At 40.6% G+C, this 26,042-nt stretch overlaps 1 protein-coding gene across 1 annotated transcript in view; it reads right to left on the bottom strand.

Annotated features, from left to right (window-relative positions):
• The window catches only part of LOC140487662 (uncharacterized), a 269,506-nt gene that overhangs the window by 41,920 nt on the left and 201,544 nt on the right, over positions 1-26,042 (bottom strand). The window contains exon 20 of the mRNA XM_072586945.1: positions 16,379-16,456. Coding sequence (XP_072443046.1) covers positions 16,379-16,456 — 78 coding nt within the window. The remainder of the gene's footprint in view (positions 1-16,378; positions 16,457-26,042) is intronic.

Below are 26,042 nucleotides of genomic sequence, written 5' to 3'. Positions count from 1 at the left end.
GTGTGCCATTGCTAACTTCTTGAAGCACTTCATGATGATGGATCTCAGAGCCATTGGGCGATATTCATTAAGGCATTTTCCCTGATTTTTCTTTGGCACTGGGATGAAAGTGGTCTTCCTGAAAACAGGTACGAAGCTCACATAATAGTGAAGAGAGGTTAAAGATATCTGCAAATACTCCTGCCAGCTGGTCCACACAGGATTTGAGTGCACAGCTGGGGACTCCATTCAGGCCAGTCGCTTTCAGTTGCTTTCCATGTGTTCACTCAAGAAGGCCGATTTGATGTTTGCAGTGGTGACTGTGGGTGCAGTGACATCACTGATCTTCTGTCCAAAATGAGCATAGAATGAATTGAACTCATCAGGGATGCATTGTAGTCAATGATTTTAATCAACTTTATTTTTTAGCCAATTATTTTGTGTAAGCCTTTGCACAGTGGACATGCGTCATGTAGTTAGTTTGGTTAGCCTTTTATGCTGTTACTTAGATCTTGACCACGTGACCACATCTAATAAGAAATGCCCTTTTGTTAGCCCCAGTTTATACTAATGCAGAATTATTTTCTGGACATGCTTGAGAAATTCACTACCTTCTGACATGATCGTTTGCTTGTACCAAAGTATATGAAAATTAAAATCACCCCTTCGCTACTTTATAGTTGCTTCCAGCAAAACTGTACACAAGCCCATTGCAGCCTCAAATTATTAGCCATTACTAAATTCGACCTGAGAAGTCTTCACTGCCTGTTTGCCTCTTGTTATATTCTTTCTTGTCATTGGAGAGATTTTATCCTAAATCATGAAGGCTGCTCTATCACATTACCATTTCCCCCAATGTTCTGCAGACCTTTAGTCCCAGTACTGACATTTTTACAGTTAACTTGTAGTAATGGCTACCAGGTCATTACTGTCCAAGTTGAATTTTCACTTGTAATCTTTTATTTTTCCTGACTCTTTCTTTGCTTTTGTTTAGTTTTTAACCATTATTTAGAGTATCATTTCACCTGACCCAGCTCCAGCTATTGTTTTCTAGCTAAAAGACCTTGTAAGGCCCTACTAATCTTCCCCAAGCCTCGTCTAGCTCCAGTACAGTTCTGACATTTCCTACCTCAGTACTGATGCTAATGTCAAATGAAATGGAATCTCTCTTTTTCACACCATATCTTCAATCACCCTTTTTAATATTTCAATGTCATGTTTGTAAACAGCTCAAATAATATTCTGGAGATTATGAGATCTTGTTCTTTAATTTAGTTGCTAATTCCTTCAATGTTGCTGCCTCTCTAAAGAAGGGGGAAACTACTTGACCTTGCACTCACCAATCCAATCTATGAGAGATACAGCTATCCATGACTGTACCGAGACATGTGACCACAGTACATACTTCTATCTATTTGCCAAGAATATAGGTTGGTTCAATAGCTCAGAGATGGAATCCATGAGGCTCTGGGGACATAATTAGCAGAACTGTATTCTACTAAAATCTATAACCGTATGGACTGCATTTCATCACTGTACTATTACCATTCAGCCAGTGGATAACTCATGTTTCAATAAGGCAAAGGTGTGAATACCAGGAGTGATGTCAGGCATACCTCAAATGAGGATTGAATCTGATGAAACTATAAAATGTCACTATTTCTATGTTAAATATTGGAAGTATTGGAAATACTGGAACATGTTGCCAGCAGAGGTAGCAGAGGCAGGCATGATAGGTTCATTTAAGATGCGTCTGCACACTTGTATGAGTGGGTGGGAAGCAGAGAGATACAAATACTTAGGAATTGGGTGACAGGTTTAGACAGTGGATTTAGATCGGCTCAGGCTTGGAGGGCTGAAGGGCCTATTCCTGACCTGTAAATTTTCTTTGTTCTTAAGTAGCAGGATTTTGAGAGAGCAACAAAATCCTACAACTAACAGATTCGAGCAAAGCTCTTCGATCCTGCCACAGCCAGTCATAGACTATAGAATTTGACATTGTGCTAAAACCTCAGAAAATGCTCTAAGCCCAAACACTTTCAGCTGTTTAATTGAAAAATGTAAATGTTCAATAGTAATTTCACATTGCTCAGTTCCAATCACAAATGCTCAGGTAATGCGTAAAGACCTGGACAATATTCAGACTTAGGTTGATAAGTGGCAAACAACATTCATGTTACCTCAATGCCAGGCAATAACCATCTTCAAGAAATGGGAAATCTAACTTGTATTTCTTAACATTCAAAGGAATCATCAATAGTCAATTCATTCTCATCAGCATCCAGGAGACAGCAACTGGTTGGAAACCTAACTGAACCAGTTATCTAAACAAAGTATTACAACAAGAGGTCAGAGACTTGGAATTCAGAAGCAAGTAACTCATCTGTATAATTGTGATAAAACTTCTTTACTCTTACTCAAATTCTCTGGAATGAATGCTGAAATACCAACTGCCTTCCTATTGTATGCAGTAGATGCATATTAATTTTCCGTCACACATTTATGAGACCAGTTAAGTTCCTTTGAGGACTGAGAACAGGGGTAGGCAGCTGCAGCTGGGCAGCGGTGAGAGCAGGAGCAGGAGCAGGAAACATGTGGCAGTGGTGGTGGTAGAAACAGGCTGCAGGATGGTGTGAGCAAACAGCCAGGGGCGGTGGCGGGGGCAAAGTTGAGCCTGAAATGAGGGAGGCTGAGCCCTTGTGAGGAATGCAAATCCAGCATGACAAGGCACTTAGGGAGAGTAATCCAGCCCCACCCTCTTCCATTTATCTCTCAGCCCTTTGGCCCACAAGCCTCATTCCTGATGAAGAGCTTATGCCCGAAACATCGACTCTCCTACTCCTTGGATACTGCCTGACCAGCTGTGCTTTTCCAGCAGCACACTCTTTGACTTAATTGTTGAACTGTTAATTGTGTTGCTTTGTTTGTCTACCTTTTAGGAAGAAGGACTGTAATGTTTAAGTTTTTATCTTTGTTTTCTTTATTTTTCTGCTTTGTAACTAAGATTCTGTAACTAGCTACCTTTATACATAAGATGGCATCATAAGTGGTGACTTGTAAACTTTTCACTGTATTCATGCAACAATAAACCTGATTCAATTCAATTTGATATTTTCTAGTCAATAATCATGTGAACAATATTCTGTTTTTCTATTTTTTTTAAGAGTGGATAAATTCACACTTTCCCAAGTTCAGGGGAGGAAATGTTGGCAGATAATTGCACAATGTTGACAACATTTGCAACTCCTCAGATATTGAAGCAGTCCACGTTGATATGCAGAAAAACCTCGACAACATTCAGGTTTGGGCTGATAAGTGGAAAGTAACATTCAAGTCAGATTATGACCAGGTTAAGACTATCTCCAACAAAAGAGAATTCAGCAATTTCCTTGTCATATTCAGTGACAATAATATTGCAGAATCCAACTCTGTCTAAGGGGTTACCTTGAACCGAAACTGAATTGGACTAACCATTTAAATACTGCGGCTACAAGAGCAGGTCAGCAACAGAAAATTCCATAACAATAACTTATCTCTTGACTCCACAAAACCTTACTAAATATAAGGCACAAGTCAGGAATACAATGTAATAGACTCTATTTGCCTGTGTGAGGACAACTCCAACAACACTCAAGAAGCTTGACACCATCCATGACAGAGCATCCTGCTTGATTGGCGCTCCGTGCATCACCTTCAACAGTGTCACAATAATTGTAACGAGATCAGGCAGGTAGACCTCATAGAATATGAATTCCCAGAATGAGACTGTTAATTTGGTCCAATCAGAGAGCCCTGGCTGACAGATATACACGGAAGTGCCAAAGGTTCTGTTTTCTCTGAAAGCCAGTTCTCAGGAAACTGGACCAGTGTCAAATACTATGCAAGTATAAATAAAGGGTGATTTGGTGATGGGATACTGGCCTCTGTGGAATTATTTCAATGGCTGATGCAGAGTGCAAATACAGCCAGATAGAGAAGGAATATTTAGCGGTCATCTTTGGTGTGAGAAGGTTCCACCAATACTTTTACAGATGTAAATTTGTAATAGTAACAAGCCATAAACGACTTAATGAGGACAAGGCCTTGCTGCCCATAGCTTCAGGTCGAATTCAGTGGGGACTTTCATTCTAAGTGCATACAATTACAAGTTGTAATGTGTCCAGGAGGCTAAGTAGCACATGCGGATGCCTTGAGCTGCCTCCTGCTGGCAGATACACCATTGGTGGTGCCTTCACTAGAATAGTCCATTCTGGTTTTAAACTTTCTGGTTTTAAACAACATAGATTGTAAATAACTGAGCACAGTCAGGGACACTGAGTATTGGCCTGAAAAATGTGTAAATTATGGAAACATACAAGTTGAATGTTGAGAATGTGGAGTCCTTTGTAGTTCTGATACATATTTGATTTACATACATATGCTGCATCAATGAAATGATGTCTTGGTGAAGCCATATGCTTTGTCTATCTGCAAACTCTCTGAAAAATGTGAATGCAATATATTTTCCTCTCCTTGCATACAGTATATAATAGCTGTGCCTTTTCCTTCATGACTTGCTGCCTTGATGTGGCAAACAACTTGTGTGTTCCATCAATCACTTCAACAGTGCAGTCTTGAACTCTGAACTAAAACAAAGAACTGCACATGCTGGAGATCTGAAACAAAAAACAAAATCAAAAACTGTTCTGTTGAAGAATCACTGGACTCAAAACATTAACTCTGCTTTCTTGCCACAGATGCTGCCAGATTGCTGGGTTTCATTAGCAATTTCTGTTTTTATTGCTGTCAGGAGCTCCCTGCTTCTACTAAGGCCATCCATAAAGGCAAGATCAGTGGGAGCTACCAGACAAAACACAGTAAAAAAAAATTCCTCAATGGCTGAACAGATGGAGGAAGGGTATGCAGGTCCACAGATCAAGAAGGTGGCAGTGCAGGTAGATAATCTGGTTTAAAAAAAAAGGCCTATGGTCTTTGGAAGTGGCAATGAGTATGAGGATAGACAAGTTATGCTGCTGCTTTATAGAACTTTAATTGGGCTACACCTGGAATATTGTATACAGTTCTGGTCACCACACTGCCAGAAGGATGTGGATGCTTTGGAGAGGGTACAGGATGTTGCCTGGTATGAGGGATTTTAGTTGTGAAGAACTGTTGGATAGACTGGGTTTGTTTTCACTGAAACGCAGAAGGCTGAAGGGTGACCTAATAGAAGTTTATAAGAATATGAATGGCGTAGATAGAGAGGAAAGTATGAGGCTTTTTCCCAAGGTGGAGGGGTCAATTACTGGGGGACACAGACTCAAGTTGTTGAGGTTGGGTGGGGGTGGGGTGGAGGGTGGATTTTAAAAGAGATGTGTGAGACATGTTTTTCACATAAAGGGTGGCGAGTGCCTGGAACGCATTATCAGAGGAGGTGGTGGAAGCAGACACAATACCAGCATTCAAGACGCACCTGGATGAATACATGAATAGGAAAGGAAAAGAGGGATTCGGATCCTGTAAATGAATACAGTTTTAATTGGAAGGGCAAAATGTATTGGCGCAGGCTTGGAGGGACAAAGGGCCTGATCCTATGCTGTTTAGTTCTTTGTTCTAAGACAGTGTCTGACTTGCTGCAAAGTCTGCATGGTTGACATGGTTTTTGTGGCTTGATCTTATGGACAATGACGGAATTCTAAGATCCCCATTTTAAACAAAGTTACGCATGTGCTTCTGTCAGAGTCCATTTAACAAGTCCAGTGGCAATAGAATTTTGGTAGTGGAAACAGGGCTGTAAAACTGGAAGAACCTAGTCAAGAATTTGCAAACAAATGACAGATGAATTAAGGTCATTAGATCTCTGTACTAGAATAGAATTGTCCTTCTGCAACAGCATCATTGTCTGAGCTGTCCTTTTTTTAGGATATCCTCTGTTTACCTTAACTTGGGAAGGGGTTAGAAAAGATGTCCTAAATACAGGCTGTCCCAGGCACAACCTGTAGGAGCATTGTCTTTGTGGTTGATTATGCCATCAAAAAGCCTTAGCAAAACTGGAATCAATAGGAATAAGGTAGAAAAATCTTTGCTGGTTGACACATTACCTAGCACAAAGGAAGTTAGATGGTTGTAATTATTGGAGGTCAATTCTCTCAGCCCTACGACATCCTTTCAGGAGTTCCTCAGGGTATTGTCCAAAACACAACTGTCTTCATTTGCTTCCTCAATAACTTTCCTTCCATCATAAGGTGAGAAGTGAGGATGTTCAATGATTGCACAATGTTCAGCCCCATTCATTACACCTCAGACATTGAAGCTCTTAGTGTCCACATGTGGCAAGACTTGGTCTTGGGTTGTTAAGCAGCAATGAACATTCATGTCAAATACATGCCAGACAATGATCATCTATAGAAGACAGAATCTAACCATGGCCCCATGACAATCAATGGCATTACAATTGCTGACAAGGGCAGTAGATGCGAGGGAACACAATCACCAGCAAGTCCCCCTTCAAGCCACACACCATCTTGACTTGGACAATAGTGTCATTTCTTCACTGTTGCAATGTCTTTCTGCTTATTTTCCTGGACATGCTACAGGCCAAGAAGGATAGAAACAACAGCAGCAATGATTGGAAACAAGCGATCTGAGCAAAAATCTTGAAGTTAAAAACGAAAGTCTTCACAACATGCCAACCACTACCTTTAACCTTTGCCAACATTAAACTGTAGTTCAAACCTTCAAACTTTCAACTAACTCAGGAGAAGTGAATCTAAAACTAATCTGTTTGAGTCAGATCAGCATGAATGCTGACAATTTGCCTACACTGCACATTTACAGTGAGGGAAGTGAAACCATACAAGGACTCTGATAACCCAGTCTATGAAAGAAGGCTGTTTGGTGTACACAATTAACTATAAAACTGGAATCACCAGTTATGTTCAACAGTGCTGCTGGTGGCTTTTTCCTGTTGCTGAATGCATGTTGTGTGTGGTTAAGAGATGTTATCTGGAACACTGAGGTGGAAAATAGCACATCTGGAGTCAGATCAGCATATGACTAATCTGTCTTCTCTGCACACACCTTGGTCCACATTCTTAGCACTCGTTCTAATGACATATCAAAAAAGATGTTTGGTCAGAATTGTGTATGTTTTGTACAGATGTTATTCTGGACTAGAAACAGCATTCATACCACTGAAAATATGGGTGGCACGCAATTAAATTTCCCAGTGATAATCAATCTAATTTGCAGCCACCAGATCAAAGACTGATACTTCAGAAGTTAGATGAGGAGACTATTTCTAGATACACTGCACAGGAGTCTGTGTGGGGAAGGAAGGACAAAACAGGTGACAACTCAACAAAGGATGAGACCATATATATTAATTCCTGAGCAGTGGAATCAGATGTGGCCTCTGATGGCTTAGGTTACAAGAAGATAGGTATAGACATTGAACATATTGATTGGGAAAGACTCCCAGAAAACTTATATACAATGCCAAGGAGCATGCAGGAATCCACCTCCAAAGTTAACAAGGTGTGTTTTGCAGAGAAAATATATTATACTTTCCAATGTGAAAGAAAAGGTCACCTTCATCAACACACAAATGGAACCTACCACGATGCAGCAGCTGAGACCCAATATCTACGATTTTATTATCCCTTCGAGGATTGGTGGGAGGTAGGAAGACTAACAAAATAGTGTGGGAAGACACTGGGAGGAGTGCCCAATGCTCTCCTGCCACTGTACCACTTGGTCAGCAGTGAGAAATATGGCAGATTGACAGTAGACCCACTGAGTCATCTAAATGGTCAATTAAGGACCTTATCCTACTTTCTTAGGCACTTATCACTATGGGAGTACCCCTTGCCATACAGGGAGATAGATTGGTGAACCCTAATGTCTTTTAGTTAGCACTGAGTTTGGGGAGTTGGGGGTGAAGGCTCTCTTTTATATACTGTAAGAGTTCCCTAATGGTACTGGATGCTCCAAGAATAATGATAGTGCCTGTTTTTACTGAGAAATTAACCCCCTCACCTCCTGCTGCAAACCACTACCACTTGCTCAGAGTGAGATATATATGTTCAGGCATCCTCAGACACCATTCACTCATCTTCAGGGTACATGACCATCAAAGCCTTTCATTCTGCAGGAGAAGCCAATGCCCACTGCAACCCTTGGGGAAGGACCATGTCTTTAATTGAAAATCATAGTACTGGAAACAGATATTAATTCACTATTGTCAGCAAAATGTGACCTTAGCAGGTAGTGGGGACCTCTGATATTTACACAAGATTCTTCTGACAATTTCTAGAGGAGCCCAAATAGCTTCTGTGCTCCTTGAAAAGTTGCTACTGAAGCTTACTCTGCTGTTTTAAATTCTGATACAGCTGCTATCATGCTCAAGTTACAAATATTGAAAGGGGTTCCAGACCATCACAGCAACATGGCACTTTTTTTCAGAAAGATCAGAAAAATTGCTAAGGCTCAACCCTGTGGAAGTGGCATTGAGTCTATGGAAAGAAATGTGCTGTCTCACAGAATGATAGCATGCCTGATCCCACCTCTGCCACTTCTGTGATGTTCCTGCTGTTGCTGTCAGCTTTCCAGCACATACTAATATAGCTCAATATTGAGAGGATGCAATCTATCACCAGGATTATTCAGGGCCAGTGTCAGTGCTTATGGAGGTTGTCTTCTAAGATCATCTATAGTCTCCTCAATGAGGTTCAGCAGCTATCATATGCTACAGCCACAGATGAAGTACCTCATGGGAGCACTTGGAAGACTTGTGAATGTATATGGAAAATAAAAACTTAGGGAATGCACAAGGATGGTTTGCTTCTTTTTGCATGTGATATAGTTGATAAATTTGGATTGGATTTTAGATTTGGTGTTGGTTTTTAATTCTGTGATCAACCAATGGGGAAACCTAAAAGTGTTCCCAGATAGAAGACATGATAGTGAGAAAGGAAGGAGAAGGGTTGTGGGACTATAATCTGATTGTGTAGAGTTCTGATTGTCAGGGATATTCTATATTGTAGCCTTTCTTTGTCTTGTTCCACTTTCTCCAATATTTCTTTCTCCTTCATCTCCTTTTCCTCCTCCTTCATTTCATGCTTCTGTTTCTTAGTTTCTCATCTGGTAACCCAAGGGCTGTTCCTGAATAATGGCTGTGTTGTGTGACATGAAGGATATTACTATACATTTCAGATTCCTAAATGACTAAGTAAATGCATTTTTCCTTAAAAGTGGTCCAGATGCCAGAAAAATAGATCACGTCTTCCAGTCAACAGTGAGGCCAAGGCCCTTGCCACTGGCCATGATAAAAATTGCCATTTACCTTTTTGTGCTGGAGTTTTAGGGACTGCCCAGGCTGCAGGATGCAGCCCATCAACAAAGGTAGCCAGAAGGCATTGATGCAATGCAAAAATGTTGGCTGTTACTCCCCTTTTGCTATCAGCAGCACAGGGAATGATCCTTGAGGTCCAGCAACTTTGCATGAACTGAGATGAGTGTCTTTTAAAGTTCTCCAGTATTTTTAACTACTTTTAATCTTTAAAAATCTTTTAGTTACTTCGATATGTTTGTATAACCTTTACTTTAATGCAACTAAACATGGAAAAGCTTTGACATCAATTAAAGAAGGACTTAAAATGAAACAACTGGTTAACTGCATTGATATTTATTGAAATAAAAACAGAAATGCTTGAAACACTGATCAGGTCAGGCAGCATCTGTGGAGAGAAACAGAGTTAACGTTTCAGGTCTGTGACTCTTCATGGGTGGAGGTGGGTTGGGGAGTGGGTAGGAAGGATTGGGGAGGTAAGTGAGGAACGGATGAGGAGTGGAGTGGTTGAGTGAAGGAAGGGGCATGTTCAGCAAGATTACTGTTAAAAACAATTTGTACAAGAAAAAGGCCTTCCCAATGTACCTTCCCATTTAGATCACTTCACAGTCTAGACTTATGCTTCAAGTTAAAAATTCTTTGCAGACTAGTTTAAACTTCAGAGTACCTTAGGCATCCAGCCCAAGCCAATACAATGGGATTAGCACTGAAGAAATCTATGGGAGGCATCAGGACCGTGTATGTCTGTAAATGTAAATTTGATGTTTGTGTGGAAGCACCATGTGTGTACATGGACAAAACTTCTTCTGGCTCCAATGTACAACAGCAGGGAATGCCTTAGAGTTTATTGATACTTGCATCTGGACAACTTAATGTCACTAAAATTTGTTTTCGGAATGCTCCCTTTGTCAGTATGACTCTTGAAGCCATGCATATATATGTGCAAATTTTCTACCAGATTCAGGAATCATGTATCGAATAAATAACCACTGGCATGCAGTAATAAGCTTTTGATTTGTTGTGCTGGTTCAAATACAGAGTTCTGCTGCAGTATGAAAGAACCATGACTCTTATTGAAATAGTGGGTAATTTGTGGTGCCTGTGGTCAAATATGAGCTGTACCTTGATGGAATATGAATACAGCAGAGTTCACATGGGAAGCATGTAAGACAATTTACCTGCAGTCTGTGGAATCAAACACAATGGGAAATTATGCAAACCTATATAGCCCTTCTGCACTTCTCTGGCAAAAATGTATATTGTTCCTTATTGTCTACAGAACCTAAGTGACATCCCACATTAAACAGTTCGCTACTAACATTGCTAATATTGCTAACATCTCCAGCAGAAATCTAACAGGGAGTGAAAACATAAATACTAAGAAATGCTGTTGTCTCAAAAGCAGTGGTGGTTATGGTGTAGCAGTTGATTGATTTTAACTACTGCCTCTTTTGTGAAGTGAAAAAGAACCCTGCATTAGTCTTTGCTGATGTTGAGGAAAAAAGGATTGTTCCCTGAATACCTCTTCCTCCATGGGTATAGCCTCCTGATGAATGAGGTGCTCCCTCCCCATCCTCCCTTTTCAAGCAGCTGGTCCTGCCATACATGGCAGCTCTTCATTATCCAAGCTATATTCAACTTTTAGAGGAAGCTCTGACAGGTCCCCATATCTGAGAAGCAATTTCTTTTAGCACAGCCATTATAAAAATAACAATAACATTTCATATAGAGAACAGAAAAATTACACAAGCAGAGGAAACCTTAAAAAATGTAGACACTTGCAGGAACAGTCAGAAAAAATAGGCTTCTCACTGGCTTAGGTGAAGGGATTGGTTATCTAAGACTGATACAAGTAAAAGTTTCTTCACTAAAAGGTTATGACCCATGGCAGGATGTTATGGATGCTTAATCAGTCATTCAGTACACATTTCATACGAGTATAAAGTACAGAGTGATCAAGGACAAAATGCTTAATTTAACTGAGCATTTAAGTTAGAAATTTGATGCAACTGATCATGGTGTGAAGAGAGGAAGTGCTGCATTTTAAATGTTTTGGTGAGTGCTGTTCTGTTGTCTCCAACTATGTGAGGTATTTAATGAAGGTGATAGGGTATTGCCTAGCTGAAAGAATGTCAGAGAACCCTTGATGTCTAGGAATATTCAGGACTGGATAAAAAAGAGAAGCCAGGCTTATAACATGTATAGAGGGGAACAAATCAGTAAAGGCCCAAATGGAGTATATAAAATGCAGAAGTAAACTTAAGAACAAAGAGGGGGCATGAAAAAACAGTGGTGGGTAAGATTAGGAAGAATCCCAAGATACTCTGTAAGTGTAGCAAAGGGAAGAGGCTAACCAGGGAAAGGGAACAGCATGATAGAAACCAACGGGCAAATTTTGCATGGCACTCGAGGACATTGGTAGGGTAATAAAAGAGTACCACGTCTGTCTTCACATTGGAGAAAGAGGATGTAGGGACAGAACTCAGGAAGAGAGCCTGTGTGGTCCTTAAGCAGTTTGACAGAGGAAGTGAGGAGTTTTTGGAAGTTTTGGTGGGCTTGAAAGGAGACAAATCTACAAATACATATGAGTTGTATCCTAGGTTGCTGTAGGAGATGAGGAAGAAAAGTACAGGGACTCTGACCCAATTTTTAAATTCCGTTCTTGCCACAGGGTAGATACTAGAGGACTGGAGGATAGCAAATATGGTTCCACTTTTCAAGAAGGGTGATAGAGATAAACTAAAGTATTATATGCCACATGAGTCTAATATCAAGGGGAGAGAAACTATGGGAGAAAGTTCTGAAGGAAATAATGAATCTCCACTCCCTGATCAGGGTTTTATGAGGGAGAGTCAACACGGTTTCATCAGATGGAGATCTTTCTGAACAAATTTGATTTCATTTTTTGAGGTGTGTAGTTGAGGATAGTGTAGTTGATATTGTCTATATGATTTTCAGGAAAGACTTTAACAAGATGCCACATGGAAGACTGGAAAAGATGGTAAAAGCACTTGGAATCCAGAGTACTTTGGCAAGTTGGATCCAAAACTGCCTTACTAGTAGCAGACGGGGGAGGGGGTGTGGTTGGGATCACTGCTGTATACTTTATTGTTTGTGATATACTGTATATATAAATAATTATGAAGAAAATGTGGGTGGGGTGACAGAAAGTAAGTTTTCAAGTAGCACAAAGATTGGTCGAGTGATTGACAGTAAGGAAGAATGGAATTTTACACGTAAATTTGAGGTGATGGATTTTGGGAGATGTAACAAGTATTTGGACTCAGTGTTTTGACTCCAGGTATTCACCAAATATATATCAATGATTTAGATGAGGAAATTACATGTACTACCTTAAAGTGTGAGGCTAACTAGTTTGGTAGCAAAACAGGAAAGCAAATTATTATTTAAATGGCAATAGATTGGGAAAAGCTGAGATTTAATGAGACGTGGGTCTTCTTGCACATCAGTTACTGAAAGTAAGAATGCAAGTGCAGCAATATTGGTAAACTGAACACAGTTTAAGGATACAGAGTAGCCATTTAGGACTGCAATGAGGAGAAATGTCTTCACCAGAGAGTGGTGAGCCTGTGGAATTCACTACCACAGAAAGAGGTTGAGGCCCAAATCTTAAATAATTCAAGAAGGAGTTAGATAAAGTTCTTAGGACTAAAGAGATCAAAAGATATGGAGAGAAAGCAAGAATGATGTAGTGATTTGGATGATTAGCTGTGATCATATTGAATGTCGTAGCAGGCTCAAATGGCCAAATAGCCTATTCCTGCCCCTATTTTCTTTATTTCTATCTTAATAAAAAGGGAAAAATGCAATATCTGATTGAACTGTGGAGAAATATAAAAACAGATTTTAAGAGCTCTGAAGAGTAAATAAGAAGGAAGTTTAGGGTGTAGGTTTGCTCGCTGAGCTGTAGGTTTGATATCCAGATGTTTCATTACCTGGCTAGGTAACATCATCAGTGGCGACTTCCAAGTGAAGCGAAGCTGTTGTCTCCTGCTTTCTATTTATATGGTGGTATTCACTTGGAGGTCGCACTGATGATGTTACCTAGCCAGGTAATGAAATGTCTGGATATCAAACCTACAGCTTAGCGAGCAAACCTACACCCTAAACCTCAACCTGAGCTACAAACCTTGCATAAGAAGGAGGTGTATAACTACAGAAAACACTGGTCCCAGAGAGGTAAAGAAAGGAAAAAAATGTCAATGTGGAGAAGGAAATAGCAGAAACACTGAACAGATGTTTTGTTAAATGCATAAATTGCACATAGGAAGTAAAGGATAATCCATCAGAATGATGATCTAAGGCACTTAATATCAGCTAGGAAAATATACCAGAGAAATTTAGGGAATTGAAAGGTGACAAACCACAGGATCTGATGGCCGACATTCCAAAACACTTAGCCGCAGAAATGGTCCCAGCAATTGGAAATTTAAAATTCCAATACCTGTACTGCTATCAAGGAAATAAAAAGACTGGGAACTGCAGGTGTTGGAAAAATATTGGAATTTATCATTAAGCACATCTTACCCAATGTACTTAGAAAATCATTGTTTGATCAGACAGAGTCTGATGACAGGATGGTTGTATTTTATAAATATATTTGGGTTTTTTGAGGATGTAATTAGTAGGGTAGATAATGGCCACAAAGCAGATGTAGTTAATTTGGATTTTAAAAAGGAAACATTCAATAAAATGTTACACAAAAGATAAAGGCATGAAGTAAGAGTGCATGCAGTTGAGGGCAACATCTTAGAATAGATTCTGAATTGGTAACAAACAGAAAGCATAAAATTGGGATGACTGAGGCATTTTCAAGTCATAAATAATAGTGTCACAAAAATCAAAATGTTCGGGCCTCAGTTATTTGTATTCATGTTACTGATTGAAACAAACAATGTATCTAATTTTGCTTATAATAAAGAAAGTTAGATGAGAAAGTAAACCATGAGGACTGTACAAAGCGACTTCAAAGAGATGTAGTCAAGTTAAGAGTGTAAAAAAAAATGACATGGAAGAAAATGTGAGAATATTTAAGATCCAAAGAACAGAAAAACAGATTTGTTGGTGTTCAAAGAGACTTGGACATATAAGGTATACAGAAGTTGGTTTATACAGATATGGCAAACAATTAGGAAGGCAAAGTCATGTCAGCCTTTATTGTAAAAGGTCTGAAGTACTTCCAAAGAGCCTGGAGTGCAATAATAAGGAAGTTTTGGTACAATTGTGTAGGGTTTTTATGAGACCAAACTTGAAGTACTGTGCACAATTTTGGTCTCCATATTTAAGGAAGGAAATATTTGCATTATAAGGTTATACCTGAACAGCGAAAGTTCACCAAATTGGTTCCTGTATTAAGAGCCTAAGTGAAGTTTAGAAGAATTGAGAGGTGATCTCATGGAAACACACAAGATTCTGAAGGCAGTTAATATGTAGACACTTAAAATTTGGAGCTCCGGTTGTGGAATTTTGAAATGATACCATAATCTCAAGATAAGAGCTTGATCATTGAGGGCCAAGAAGAGAAAAAGTATTCTTCATTTAAAAGAATTGAGAATCTTTGGAACCTCAGTGGGTTGCTCAAACAACTAACCTCAAACAGTTCCACAACCCCTTTTAAATCATGCTTGGGTGTGGTGATGGTGGTGGTTGTTGTGGGCAGCAGCATGGACATTGGAAGTTCTTCAAATTTAGCATTGCATTAGCTGTGTGGGTACAGTATCAAAAAAAAGCAGGAGTTTTAAAATCTTTGAGCATTTTTAAGATTGAGCTGGACGGGAGTTTAGTCTTTTAGAGAAATAAGGAATTCAGTCGGTTCTGCTATAATGCATGCTTATTCAACACAAATTGGCTTTAATGCAATTGAAGAATTTAGACAGTTATTTGTAGAATGTGACCTTTTCTTACCTGTATTGACTATAATGTGATTCCGGCCCCATTAGTTTAAATGGCATGGCTATTGTGTGATTTTTGTTTAGTGCAAGATTGCACGAGATTGGAACTATCACTATACAGAACTGGCTGTGTGGGGACATTGCGGGAAAGTGTGTTGAGGCAGAAAATCAACTGTGATTGGATTGAATGTGCAGCATGGTATATGTTATCCTGGTTCGTATTTCTTACATTTAAGACATTGATTGATAGATTGTTCAATACTAAGGAAATTAAAGGATATGGGGTCAGGAAAGTGGAGTTGAGTAAATAATCAGCCTTAATTCACTACTTTCCCTCCAGGAAGGAATTTTGCTATATTCATCTGGTCTGGCCTATATGTGATTCCAGACCCACAGAAATGTGGCTTACTTCTACCTGCTGACAAGCAGAATTAGGGGTGGGTGTCAAATCCAGGGATGTCACTTTCACCCACATCACATGAACAAAGAAAAAAAACTTATTAAGTTGTAGAGCAAATTCAAAAGGCTGAATGGCCTACTCCTGTTTTTATGCATTTATGTTCCTGAAACTAACTTGTAACAACTTCATGATCCTTTGAAAGAGCACAATGTGAGTGTTGCAATGGGGGTTGGGGTATGTCTTTCACAATTGACATCTCATTTAGCTATGCAAATGGATTGTAAAATGGGTATCCGGATTTTCAAATCAATATTGCACACTAAATCACACCATGATCTTTGTACTCTGTACATTTTTCAAGGTATGCACATGCAACCCAATTACCAAGACTGCATCCTGGGTACCATTTAGCAAATGCACATGCTTAATTGTAATGTATTTTGCTGACTATGTAACTTCTAAAAAGGATGCAAAGCAGATTCAAGACAATGTGACCCAATTTAAGCTCCTACACTTTCCTGAAAAATTAAACATTTGAAATTTAGAGGTCATCTTCAAAGCTTTTGACTTAAATTTTCATGATATGGTTCCCCTCTTTGGAGACCTTACATTAAGTAGACAATGTGAAGGAAACTAGGAAACTTCCATTACATTTTTGGACATTTAAAATAATGTGCAAAGAGAATGGATAGGCATATCAAGTGACTGACTGACTAGTTGAAACATTGCACAAATCATTGTAGAAAATAAAATTTTGACCTGAATCAAAAGATCTTTGTCTTTTTATTTGTAAATCGTCATCTTGCACCATGAAGCCTTTGTTGAGGTCGACATTATCTGAAACATAAAGTCATCAAAATTATGACATTATAGTGCCAATTGATATTATTCTTGGAACACAAGGTATAAAATATTGGAGTGAAAACTGCTCTGGAAACTATCTAGCTTCACATGCTGTCCCCATTAGATAATTTACAAAAGTAACTGACAAGGTACATCTGTGCAATGATAGCTTGCTAGAAGGTAGGGAATGCAGGCTTGGGTGATGGCATTTCTGCATGACTTTATTCTCTCTCTACCTGAAAATTCATAGCCAGAAATGTGCCACTGTGCCAAAAATCCTTTCATTTGCAGGTTCTAGAAATCCCCCTCCTATGATCTTAGCGTTGGACCTTTGCACTATGCATTGGGTTAGGACATCCTAAAATATTATTATAAATATCTAAAAGCCGATGTATGGTCCAAAAGGCACTAATTATTTATGGTTTGTGTTGATTACAAGTTCAAAGTTCAATTAGATACTCCTTCTTGTTTACTGTTTATTTTTGCCAGAAACAGCTGGAAGCAACTGGAAAGTAAATCAATGATAATCAGAGAAAAGGTGCATCTATGAGAGCCCTGGAAGCTAGGTGCTAATTAAAAAGCAGGAACTTGAGGGTAGGAATTTAGGGATGTTACAGAAGCAATGTGCTGACTGATAAAGGTGTAGTTTTGATTCGTAGAATGACAATCTCATGAGGCCTTAAGTGCAAGGATGAATGTTATTAGCGAGTTTTGAGAAGATTTGTAGCTCAGGTTTACAAACTGGATGTAATTTGCTCGCTGAGCTGCAAGGTTCATTTTCAGAATTTTCATCGCCACACTAGGTAACATCTTCAGTGAGCCTCCGAATGAAGCACTGGTGGTATAGTCTGCTTTTTATTTGTGTTTGGGTTTTCTTGGATTCATGATGTCATGTCCTGTGGGCATCACCACAGGAAATGACATCACTGACCCAAGGACGCCCAAACACATAAATAGAAATCAGGTTATACCACCAGCACTTCATCTGGAGGCTCACTGAAGATGTTACCTAGTATAGTGATGAAATGTCTAAAAATGAACTTCCTAGCTCAGCGAGCAAATCTACATCCAATGAATGTTATCTTACAGCTGTACTGAGGTCCAGCTGGACCCCATCTGAACTACTACATTCAATTCTGGGCAACACATCTTGTGAAGGGAAATGATACTTAGGAGGTATCTAGGTACATTAGAATGTCACCATTCAAAAGTGAATTAAAATTGCAGTATTGTCTTCTAATAAATATAGAAGATTACGAAGTGATGTGACAGGTGCGTTGGAGATAATTGAAGGATTTAGTAGGATAATTGGAAAAAAATACTTTCTTTTGGTGGGTCAGCCCATACATAGAAACATTTTAAAAATGCAGCAAGCATAAGCCCTTTGAGCCATTCAATATAGTCACTGTTCATCCAAATGTTCCCACTTTCTCCTTACACCCTTTGATCCTTTAATCCTAAGAACTGGCAGTTCTTGTCACTGCTCTATAGGAAGGATGTGATTTCACTGCAGGGCATGCAGAGGAGATTTATCAAGATGTTGCCTGGGATGTAGCATCTCAACTACGAAAAGAGGCTGGATAAACACTGGGTAATTCTTTAGAGTAGAGAAGGTCGAGGGGGATGTGATATAGGTATATAAGATTATGAGAGGCATGGACTGAAAGTAGCTGTTCCCCTTAGCTGAAGGATCAACAACAAAGGACACGTTTTGGAAAAAAAGGTTTAGAGGGGATTTGAGGAAAGTTCTTTTCACCCATAGGGCTGTGGGATCTCAAATGTACTGCCTTGGAGGGCAGTTGATCAGGGTAATTTCATAAAATTTAAAAAGTACTTAGATGAGTACTTGAAATGTCGTAACATTCAAGGCTATAGATCTAATGCTGGAAAGTGGGACAAGTATAGATTTGCTGTAGTTTTGGCAGGACAGTCTCAATACTTTGACAATATACTCTTCTATATTGTCTGTTTCAATGCTTCAAAGAATGTTATTCTTAATGAAACCATGCAATGTTTTGGCCTTAACTGCTTTCTGTGGCAGAGAATTCAACAGGTTCACTGCTCTCTGGGCGAAGACACTTCTCCTCATCTCAATCCTAAAGGGCCTACCCTGTAAGTCCTGGATCTGGACTCTCAGTCATTGGGAATATCCCAGAGCCTAGGGATACTGAAGCGAGTAACTCACCTCCTGACATCCCAAAGTCTATCCACCATCTACAAGGCACAAGTCAGGAGTGTGATGGAATAATCTCCACTTGCCTGGATGGGTCCAGCTCCAACAACACTCAAGAAGCTTGACACCATCCAGGACAAAACAACCCACTTGAATGGCACCACGTTTACAAACATTCAATCCCTTCACCGCCAAAGCTCAGTAGAAGTGTTTGCACTGCAGAAATTCACCAAATATCATTAGACAACTCCTTCCAAATCCATTTTGGCATTTTGGATCAACCCACAGCAAGTGGACTGCAGTGATTCAAGAAATCAGCTCATTACCACCTTCTCAAGGGCAAATTAGGATGGGCTATCAATGCTGGCCAGCCAACGATGCCCAAGTCGCAGAAATTGGGGCGGCACAGTGGTTAGCACTGCTGCCTCACTGTACCAGGGTCCTAGGTTCGATTCCAGCCTCAGGCAACTGTCTGTGTGGAGTTTGCACATTCTCCTTGTGTCTGCGTGGGTTTCCTTCGGGTGCTCTGGTTTCCTCCCACAGTCCAAAGCTGTGCAGGTCAGGTGAATTGGCCATGCTAAATTGCCCATAGTGTTAGGTGCATCAGAGGGAAATGGGTCTGGGTGAGTTACTCTTTGGAGGGTCAGTGTGGACTGGTTGGGTTGAAGGGCCTGTTTCCACACTGTAGGAAATCTAACCTAATCTAAAATGAACAAAACAAAAAAAATCTATCCTGTGTTTACCCTACTTAATCCAGTTATGATTTTATGGGCACCTATAAGATCTTCTCTCATTTCTCTAAACTCCAGTGAATATAGCTCTAAACAATCTAATCTGTTTTCATGTGTGATTTACCACCCCAGTCTCGTAAGCTTTCACTGCGCACCCACCATAGCCAGAATATCCTTCTAGAGATAAGGAGACTAAAACTGGACACAATAATTTAGGTACGGTCTCATCAAGGTCCTGAATATTTGTAGCAAGATGTCCCAGCTTCTGTACTCAAGTTCTCTTTCTATAAAGGACCATCACTATTTGCTATTTTTCACTGCCTGCTGTAACTGTATGCTTACTTTCAGGGACTGGTTAATAAGGACTCTCAAGAAGGTCTCCCAGATGTCAATACATCGCACCCTTTCAAATCTATAATATCCCTACAGTTGAAGTAGGCTATTTAGCCTATCGAGTCCACGCCAATCTTCTAAGGGCATCCGACCCAGAACCATCCCCCTACCCTAATCCTGCACTTCCCCTAGGTAATCTACCTACCCTGCACATCTCTGGACACCTTGAGCAATTTAACATGGCCAATTCACCTAAGCTGCACATCTTTAGAATGTGGGAGGAAACTGGAGCACTCAGAGGAAAACCATGCTGAGAGTGTGCAAACTTCACATAGACTGAAGTTGCAATCAAACCTGGGTCCCTGCTGCTGTGAGGCAGCAATGCTAACTGATCCACTGTGCAGTGTAATGTTCTGATCTTTTTTTGCTATAAAAATGGATAACCTCATATTTATTCACTTCATTATACTTCATCTGCCATGCATTTGCCCACTCATTCAAATTTGCTAAATCATATTGAAGCATCTCTATAGCCTCCTCAGAATACACCCTCCCACCCAGCTTTGTGTTACATACAAACATGGAGATACTGTATTTAATTTGTTCAGTTAAAACATTTATAAATATTGTGAATAACTGGGGTCCAAGAATTGATTCCTGCAACTGCAATACCTCACTGGACATTGTCTGCCACTTGGAAAATGGTCTGCTTTTCTTACTCTTTGTTTCCCAGTTGCTAATCAATTCTCTATCCATATATACTACTCCCAATCCCATACATTTCAAGTTTATATGCTTGTCTCTTAAGTTGGACCTTATCAATAGCTTTCTAGAAGTCCAAGTAAACAACATCCACTGGCTCCCCCTTATCAACTCTAGTAGTTATATCCTCAAACAACTCTAGTAGATTTATCAAGTATGATTTTCCTCACCTGATTCCATGTTGACTGTGTCTAATCCTGACACTATTTTCTAAGTGCTCTTCAATTAAATCTTTTATTCTTGACTCTAATGTTTTCCCCACTTCTGATACAAGGCTAACTGATCAATAATTCCGTTTTCTCTCTCCCCCCTTTTCTCAATGGTAGAGTTACATTAGCTACCCACCAATTCATTGGGACTGTTCCCGAGTCCATAGAATCGTGAAAGATGACCACCAATGCATTCATTCTTTCTAGGGCTCCTTACTTAAGTACTCTAGAATGTAGATTATCAGACTTTGTGGATTTATTGGTTTTGAACTCCCATCAATTTCCCCCATTCTCCTATTAATAGTGATTTTCTTCAGCTTCTTCCTCCTGCTAGGCTCTGCATCCCCCATCATTTTTGGGACATTATTTTTGGCCTTTTTTGTGAAGCCAGAACCCAAAATATGCATTTAACTGGTTAGCCATCTCTTTGTTCCCTACTTTGTCTTCCCCGATATCTGAGTGCGAGGGGCCTATATTTGTCTTTACTAATCCTTTTCTCTGCACAATATCTATAGATACTTTTACAATCAGTTTGCATGTTCCTGCAAGCTTACTTTCATACTTTATTTTCCTCCTCTGAATGAATCCTTCATGTTCTTTTGCTGAAATCTAAACTGCTTCCAATCCTCAGGTCTGCTGGTTTTTCTGGCCAATTTGTATGCCCCTTGCTTGGATACAATATTATCCCTAATTCCCTGTTTAGCTATGCTTGGACCACTTTTCACATTTCACTTTTGATAAAAGTGAACAATTGTTGTAGTTCCTTCATGTGCCCTTTAAATGTTTGCCATTACTTATCCACCATCATTCCCCAATTTATTTTAGCCAGCTCACACCATCATAGTTTTCTTCATTTAGATTCAAAACCTTAGTTTCAGAATTAACCATGACACTGTCCATTTTAATGAAGAAACTAATCTTATTAAGGTCACTCTTCACCAAGGGACATCATACAACCCGAATGCCAATTATTCCTTTCTCGTTACAGAATATGCTGTTTAGTGTGGCTTGTTTTGTAGTTGGTTCCTCAATGTATTGATCTAGAAAACAATTCCATATACCTTCCAGGAATTCCAGGATGTGGGCTGCTAGATGGCCAGCATTTATTGCCCATTCCTAGTTGCTCAAGAAAGTGGTGGTGAGCTGCCTTCTTGAACCACTGCATTTTATGTCCTTTGATGTTTCTAAGCTCTACCCAAATGGTTTCCACTTCAATGGAGTTAATATTCTTCCCTATTGTGTCAATTTTCTCTTTCACCAACAATGCTATGCCATCATCTCCTCCTTTTGGTTTGTCCCTCTAAAAACTGAATACTCCTAGATATTAATTTCTCACCCCCAATCACCTAGCAGGTACGTCTCCATAATCCCAACATCACACCCTTTCATATCTATTGAAGTGAATAATTTGCCCACTTTGTTATGAATATTCTGTGCATTAAGACATAAGGCTTTAAATACATCTTTTTAATATCCTTAGTCCTGTTCGCAATACCGTGGCTCTGTTTGAATTGTCTGCCTATCACTTTTTTATTTCTCATTCTGTGTTTTTGGTTTCTTCCCCCATTTCCTTCTCTTCTGCCTCCATGTATAGGTTTCCATTCCTTGCCTTTTTGTTTAACCCTTCTGAACCAAATGAGCAAAGACTCTGTCTCAGTGCCAGTCCATAAATAATTGCAGAAGCAAATTACTGCAAATGCTGGAATCTGTACTGAAAATAACAAATGCTGGAGATCACAGCAGGTCAGGCAGCCTCCATGGAGAGAGAGCAAGCTAACATTTTGAGTCTAGGTGACTCTTCATTAGAGCTGACGTGAAGTGTGGAGGGGCAGCATTTTTGCAATAGCGTAGTGGGAGGGGGGGAGCAGTTGGAGTGCTAGGGAAGAAGGTCTGGCAGTTAGACACACCGTTGTTCTGCCATTCCCATGTTCCGATCACTTAATCTGAACTACCAACACCTTTTCCCCATCAGCCACCACTGCCCCGACTATAGCTTAAATGCTGCCTCCTCCACATTTAACATCAGTTCTGATGAAGAATCATAGAGATAGAGTCATAGAGATGTACAGCTCAGAAACAGACTCTTCAGTTCAACTCATCCATGCTGACCAGATATCCCAATCGAATCTAGTCCCATTTGCCAGCATCCAGCCCATATCCCACCAAACCCTGCCCATTCATATACCCATCCAGATGCCTTTTAAATGTTGCAATTGTACTAGCCTCCACCACTTCCACTGGTAGCTCATTCCATTCACGTACCACCATCTGCTTTGTCTATTTATCCTATCCATGCCCCTCATGATTTTATAAACCTCTATAAATTCACCCCTTAGCCTCTGATGCTCCAGGGAAAACAGTCCCAGCCAATTCAACCTCTCCCTATAGCTCAAATCCTCCAACTCTGGCAACATCCTTGTAAATCTTTTCTGAACCTTTCAAGTTTCACAACATCCTTCTGATAGGAAGGAGACCAGAATTTCACACAATATTCCAAAAGTGGCCTAACCAACACCCCTGTACAGCCGCAACATGACGTCCCAATTCCTGTACTCAATACTCTGACTAATAAAGGAAAGCATACGAAACGCCTTAGACTCATAGGGTCATAGAGATGTACAGCATGGAAACAGACCCTTTGGTCCAACTCGTCTAAGCCGATCAGATATCCCAACCCAATCTAGTCCCACCCACCAGCACCCGGCCCATATCCCTCCAAACCCTTCCTATTCATATACCCATCCAAATGCCTCTTAAATGTTGTAATTGTACCAGCCTCCACCACTTCCCCTGGCATCTCATTCCATACATGTACTACCCTCTGTGAAAAAGTTGCCCCGTAGGCAACTTTTTATATCTTTCCCCTCTCACCCTAAACCTATGCCCTCTAGTTCTGGACTCCCCAAAGCTAGGGAAAAGACTTTGCCTATTTACCCTATCCATGCCCCTCATATTTTTGTAAACCTCTATAAGGCCACCCGTCAGCATCCAACACTCCAAGGAAAACAGCCCCAGCTTGTTCAGTCTCTCCCTATAGCTCAAATCATCCAACACTGCCAACATGCTTGTAAATATTTTCTGAACCCTTTCAAGTTTCACAACATCTTTCCGATAGGAATGAGACCAGAATTGCACGCATTATTCCAAAAGTTGCCTAACCAATATCCATGACCTCGCAATTCCTATACTCAATACTCTGACCAATAAAGGAAAGCATACCAAACGCCTTCTTCACTATCCCATCTACCTGCGACTCCACTTTCAAGGAGCTATGAACCTGCACTCCAAGGCCTCTTTGTTCAGCAACACTCCCTACGACCTTACCATTAAGTGTATAAGTCCTGCTAAGATTTGCTTTCCCAAAATGCATTTATCTGAATTAAACTCCATCTGCCACTTCTCAACCCATTGGCCCATCTGGTCCAAATCCTTTTGTAATCTGAGGTAACCCTCTTTGCTGTCCACTACACCTCCAATTTTGGTGTCATCTGCAAACCTACTAACTGTACCTCTTATGCTCGCATCCAAATCATTTATGTAAATCTTTACGATTCTTCACTATTCTATCTACTTGTGACTCTACTTTCAAGGACCTATGAACCTGCACTCCAAGGTCTCTTTGTTCAGCTGCCCACAGAGTTCTAGGGTACACCTGATCAGGTCCTAGGGATTTATCCACTTTTATGCATTTCAAGACATCCAACAATTCCTCTTCTGTAATATAGACAATGTTCAAGACATGACCATCTTTTCCCCTACATTCTGTATCTTCCAATCTGGTTGGTTGGTGGAAAGAATGAATCCGGCTGGTAGCTGGAAGAAAGGGTCGGTCAGAGGAATAGAAGGGAGGGTGGGGGCAGGATAGGGAGTCAGAGGATGGGAAGGGAGTTTATTTGAAATTGGAGAACTCAATGTTGAGTCTTCTGGGGTGTAGGCTGCCCAGGTGGAAGAGGAGATATCGTTCCTCCAATTTGTGGTTTGATTCGCTCTGGCAATGGAGAGATTGAGGATGGTCATATCGGAAAGGGAGTGGGAGAGGGAATTAAAATGGGTGATGATTGGTAGGTCAGGTTGGCCCCTATGGTCACTGCTGAGATGCTCAGTGAAAGGTGCTCTGAGTTTATATTTGGTCTCACCGATGTAGAGAAGACCACATCGAGAGCACCTACTAAACTATGTTGGAGGAGAGGCAGGTGAATCTCTGTCTCACTTCGAAGGACTGTATGGGACCCTGGATGGAGGTGACGGGGTGGCGTGCCAGCAGGTTTTGCATGTTTTACGGTTGTGGAGGACGGCACCCTGGGGTTTGGGGGATTGGTGGGGAGAGTTGGGCCAACCAAGGATTGGTGAAGGGAACAGTCCTTGTGGAAGGCAGAGAGGAGTGGGTGGGGAAGATGTTCTTGGTGGTGATGAACAATTCACCTAAGTGTTTAAGGATGATATGTTAGATCAAGACAAGGGGGACCCTGTCTTTATTGCATTTGGAGCAGGGAAGGTTTAGAGCAGTTGAGTGGGGAATGGAAGAGGTGCAGTGGAGGGCTGTCTGGATGACAGAGGGCGGAAAGCATGTTGTTCAAAATAGTTGGACATCTGGGAATGCTAGTCTAAGCAGGTGTGATGGAGGCAGAGGAATTGGGAAAACAGGATGGAGTTCTTGCACATACTGGGTTGGAGGAGGTGTAGTCCAGGTAGTTATAGAAGTCTGTGGGTGAACATCCATCTGTAGACTGTCATTGGAGATGGAAACAAAAAGGTCAAGAAAGGGGAGGGCGGTGTCCAAGATGGACCAAGTGAATTTAAGGACGGTGTGGAAGCTGTGGGTGCAGTTGATGAACTGCTGCAGTTCAGCATGAGTGCAGAATGCTGCACCAATGTAGTCATTGATGTAACGGCGGAAGAGTTAGGTCACAGTGCCTGTGTAGGTACTGAAGAGGGACTGTTCTACATAGCCGACAAAGAGCATAGCTAAGGCCCATCCAAATGCCCATGGCCACCCTCTGGATTTAGGTGAAATGGGGAATTGAAGGCAAAGTTATTAAGGGTGAGGACTAGTTCAGCGAGGTGGAAAGGGTATTGGTGGAGAGAGACTGCATAGGTCTTTTGGAGACGAAGAAGCTGGGGACCTGAAGGCCATCCTTGTAGGGTATGGACATGTATAAGGACTGCATGTCCATTGTGAAGATAAAGTGCTGGGGGCCAGGAAACTGAAGGTTACTGAAGAGGTGGAGGGCATGGTTAGTATCACGGACATGGGTAGGAAGTATCTGGACTAAAGGGGAAAGGATGAAGTGAAGATAGGAAGAATTAGGTATGGTGGGGTGGGAGCATGCGGAGACAATGGGTCAGCTGGAGTAGTTGAGCTTGTGGATCTT

This window comes from Chiloscyllium punctatum, chromosome 17 (genome assembly GCF_047496795.1).
Source record: "Chiloscyllium punctatum isolate Juve2018m chromosome 17, sChiPun1.3, whole genome shotgun sequence".
NCBI classification, from domain to species: Eukaryota; Metazoa; Chordata; class Chondrichthyes; order Orectolobiformes; family Hemiscylliidae; genus Chiloscyllium; species Chiloscyllium punctatum.
The sequence above is the reverse complement of the archived record's forward strand: the minus strand, read 5'-3'. Positions and strand labels throughout refer to the sequence as shown.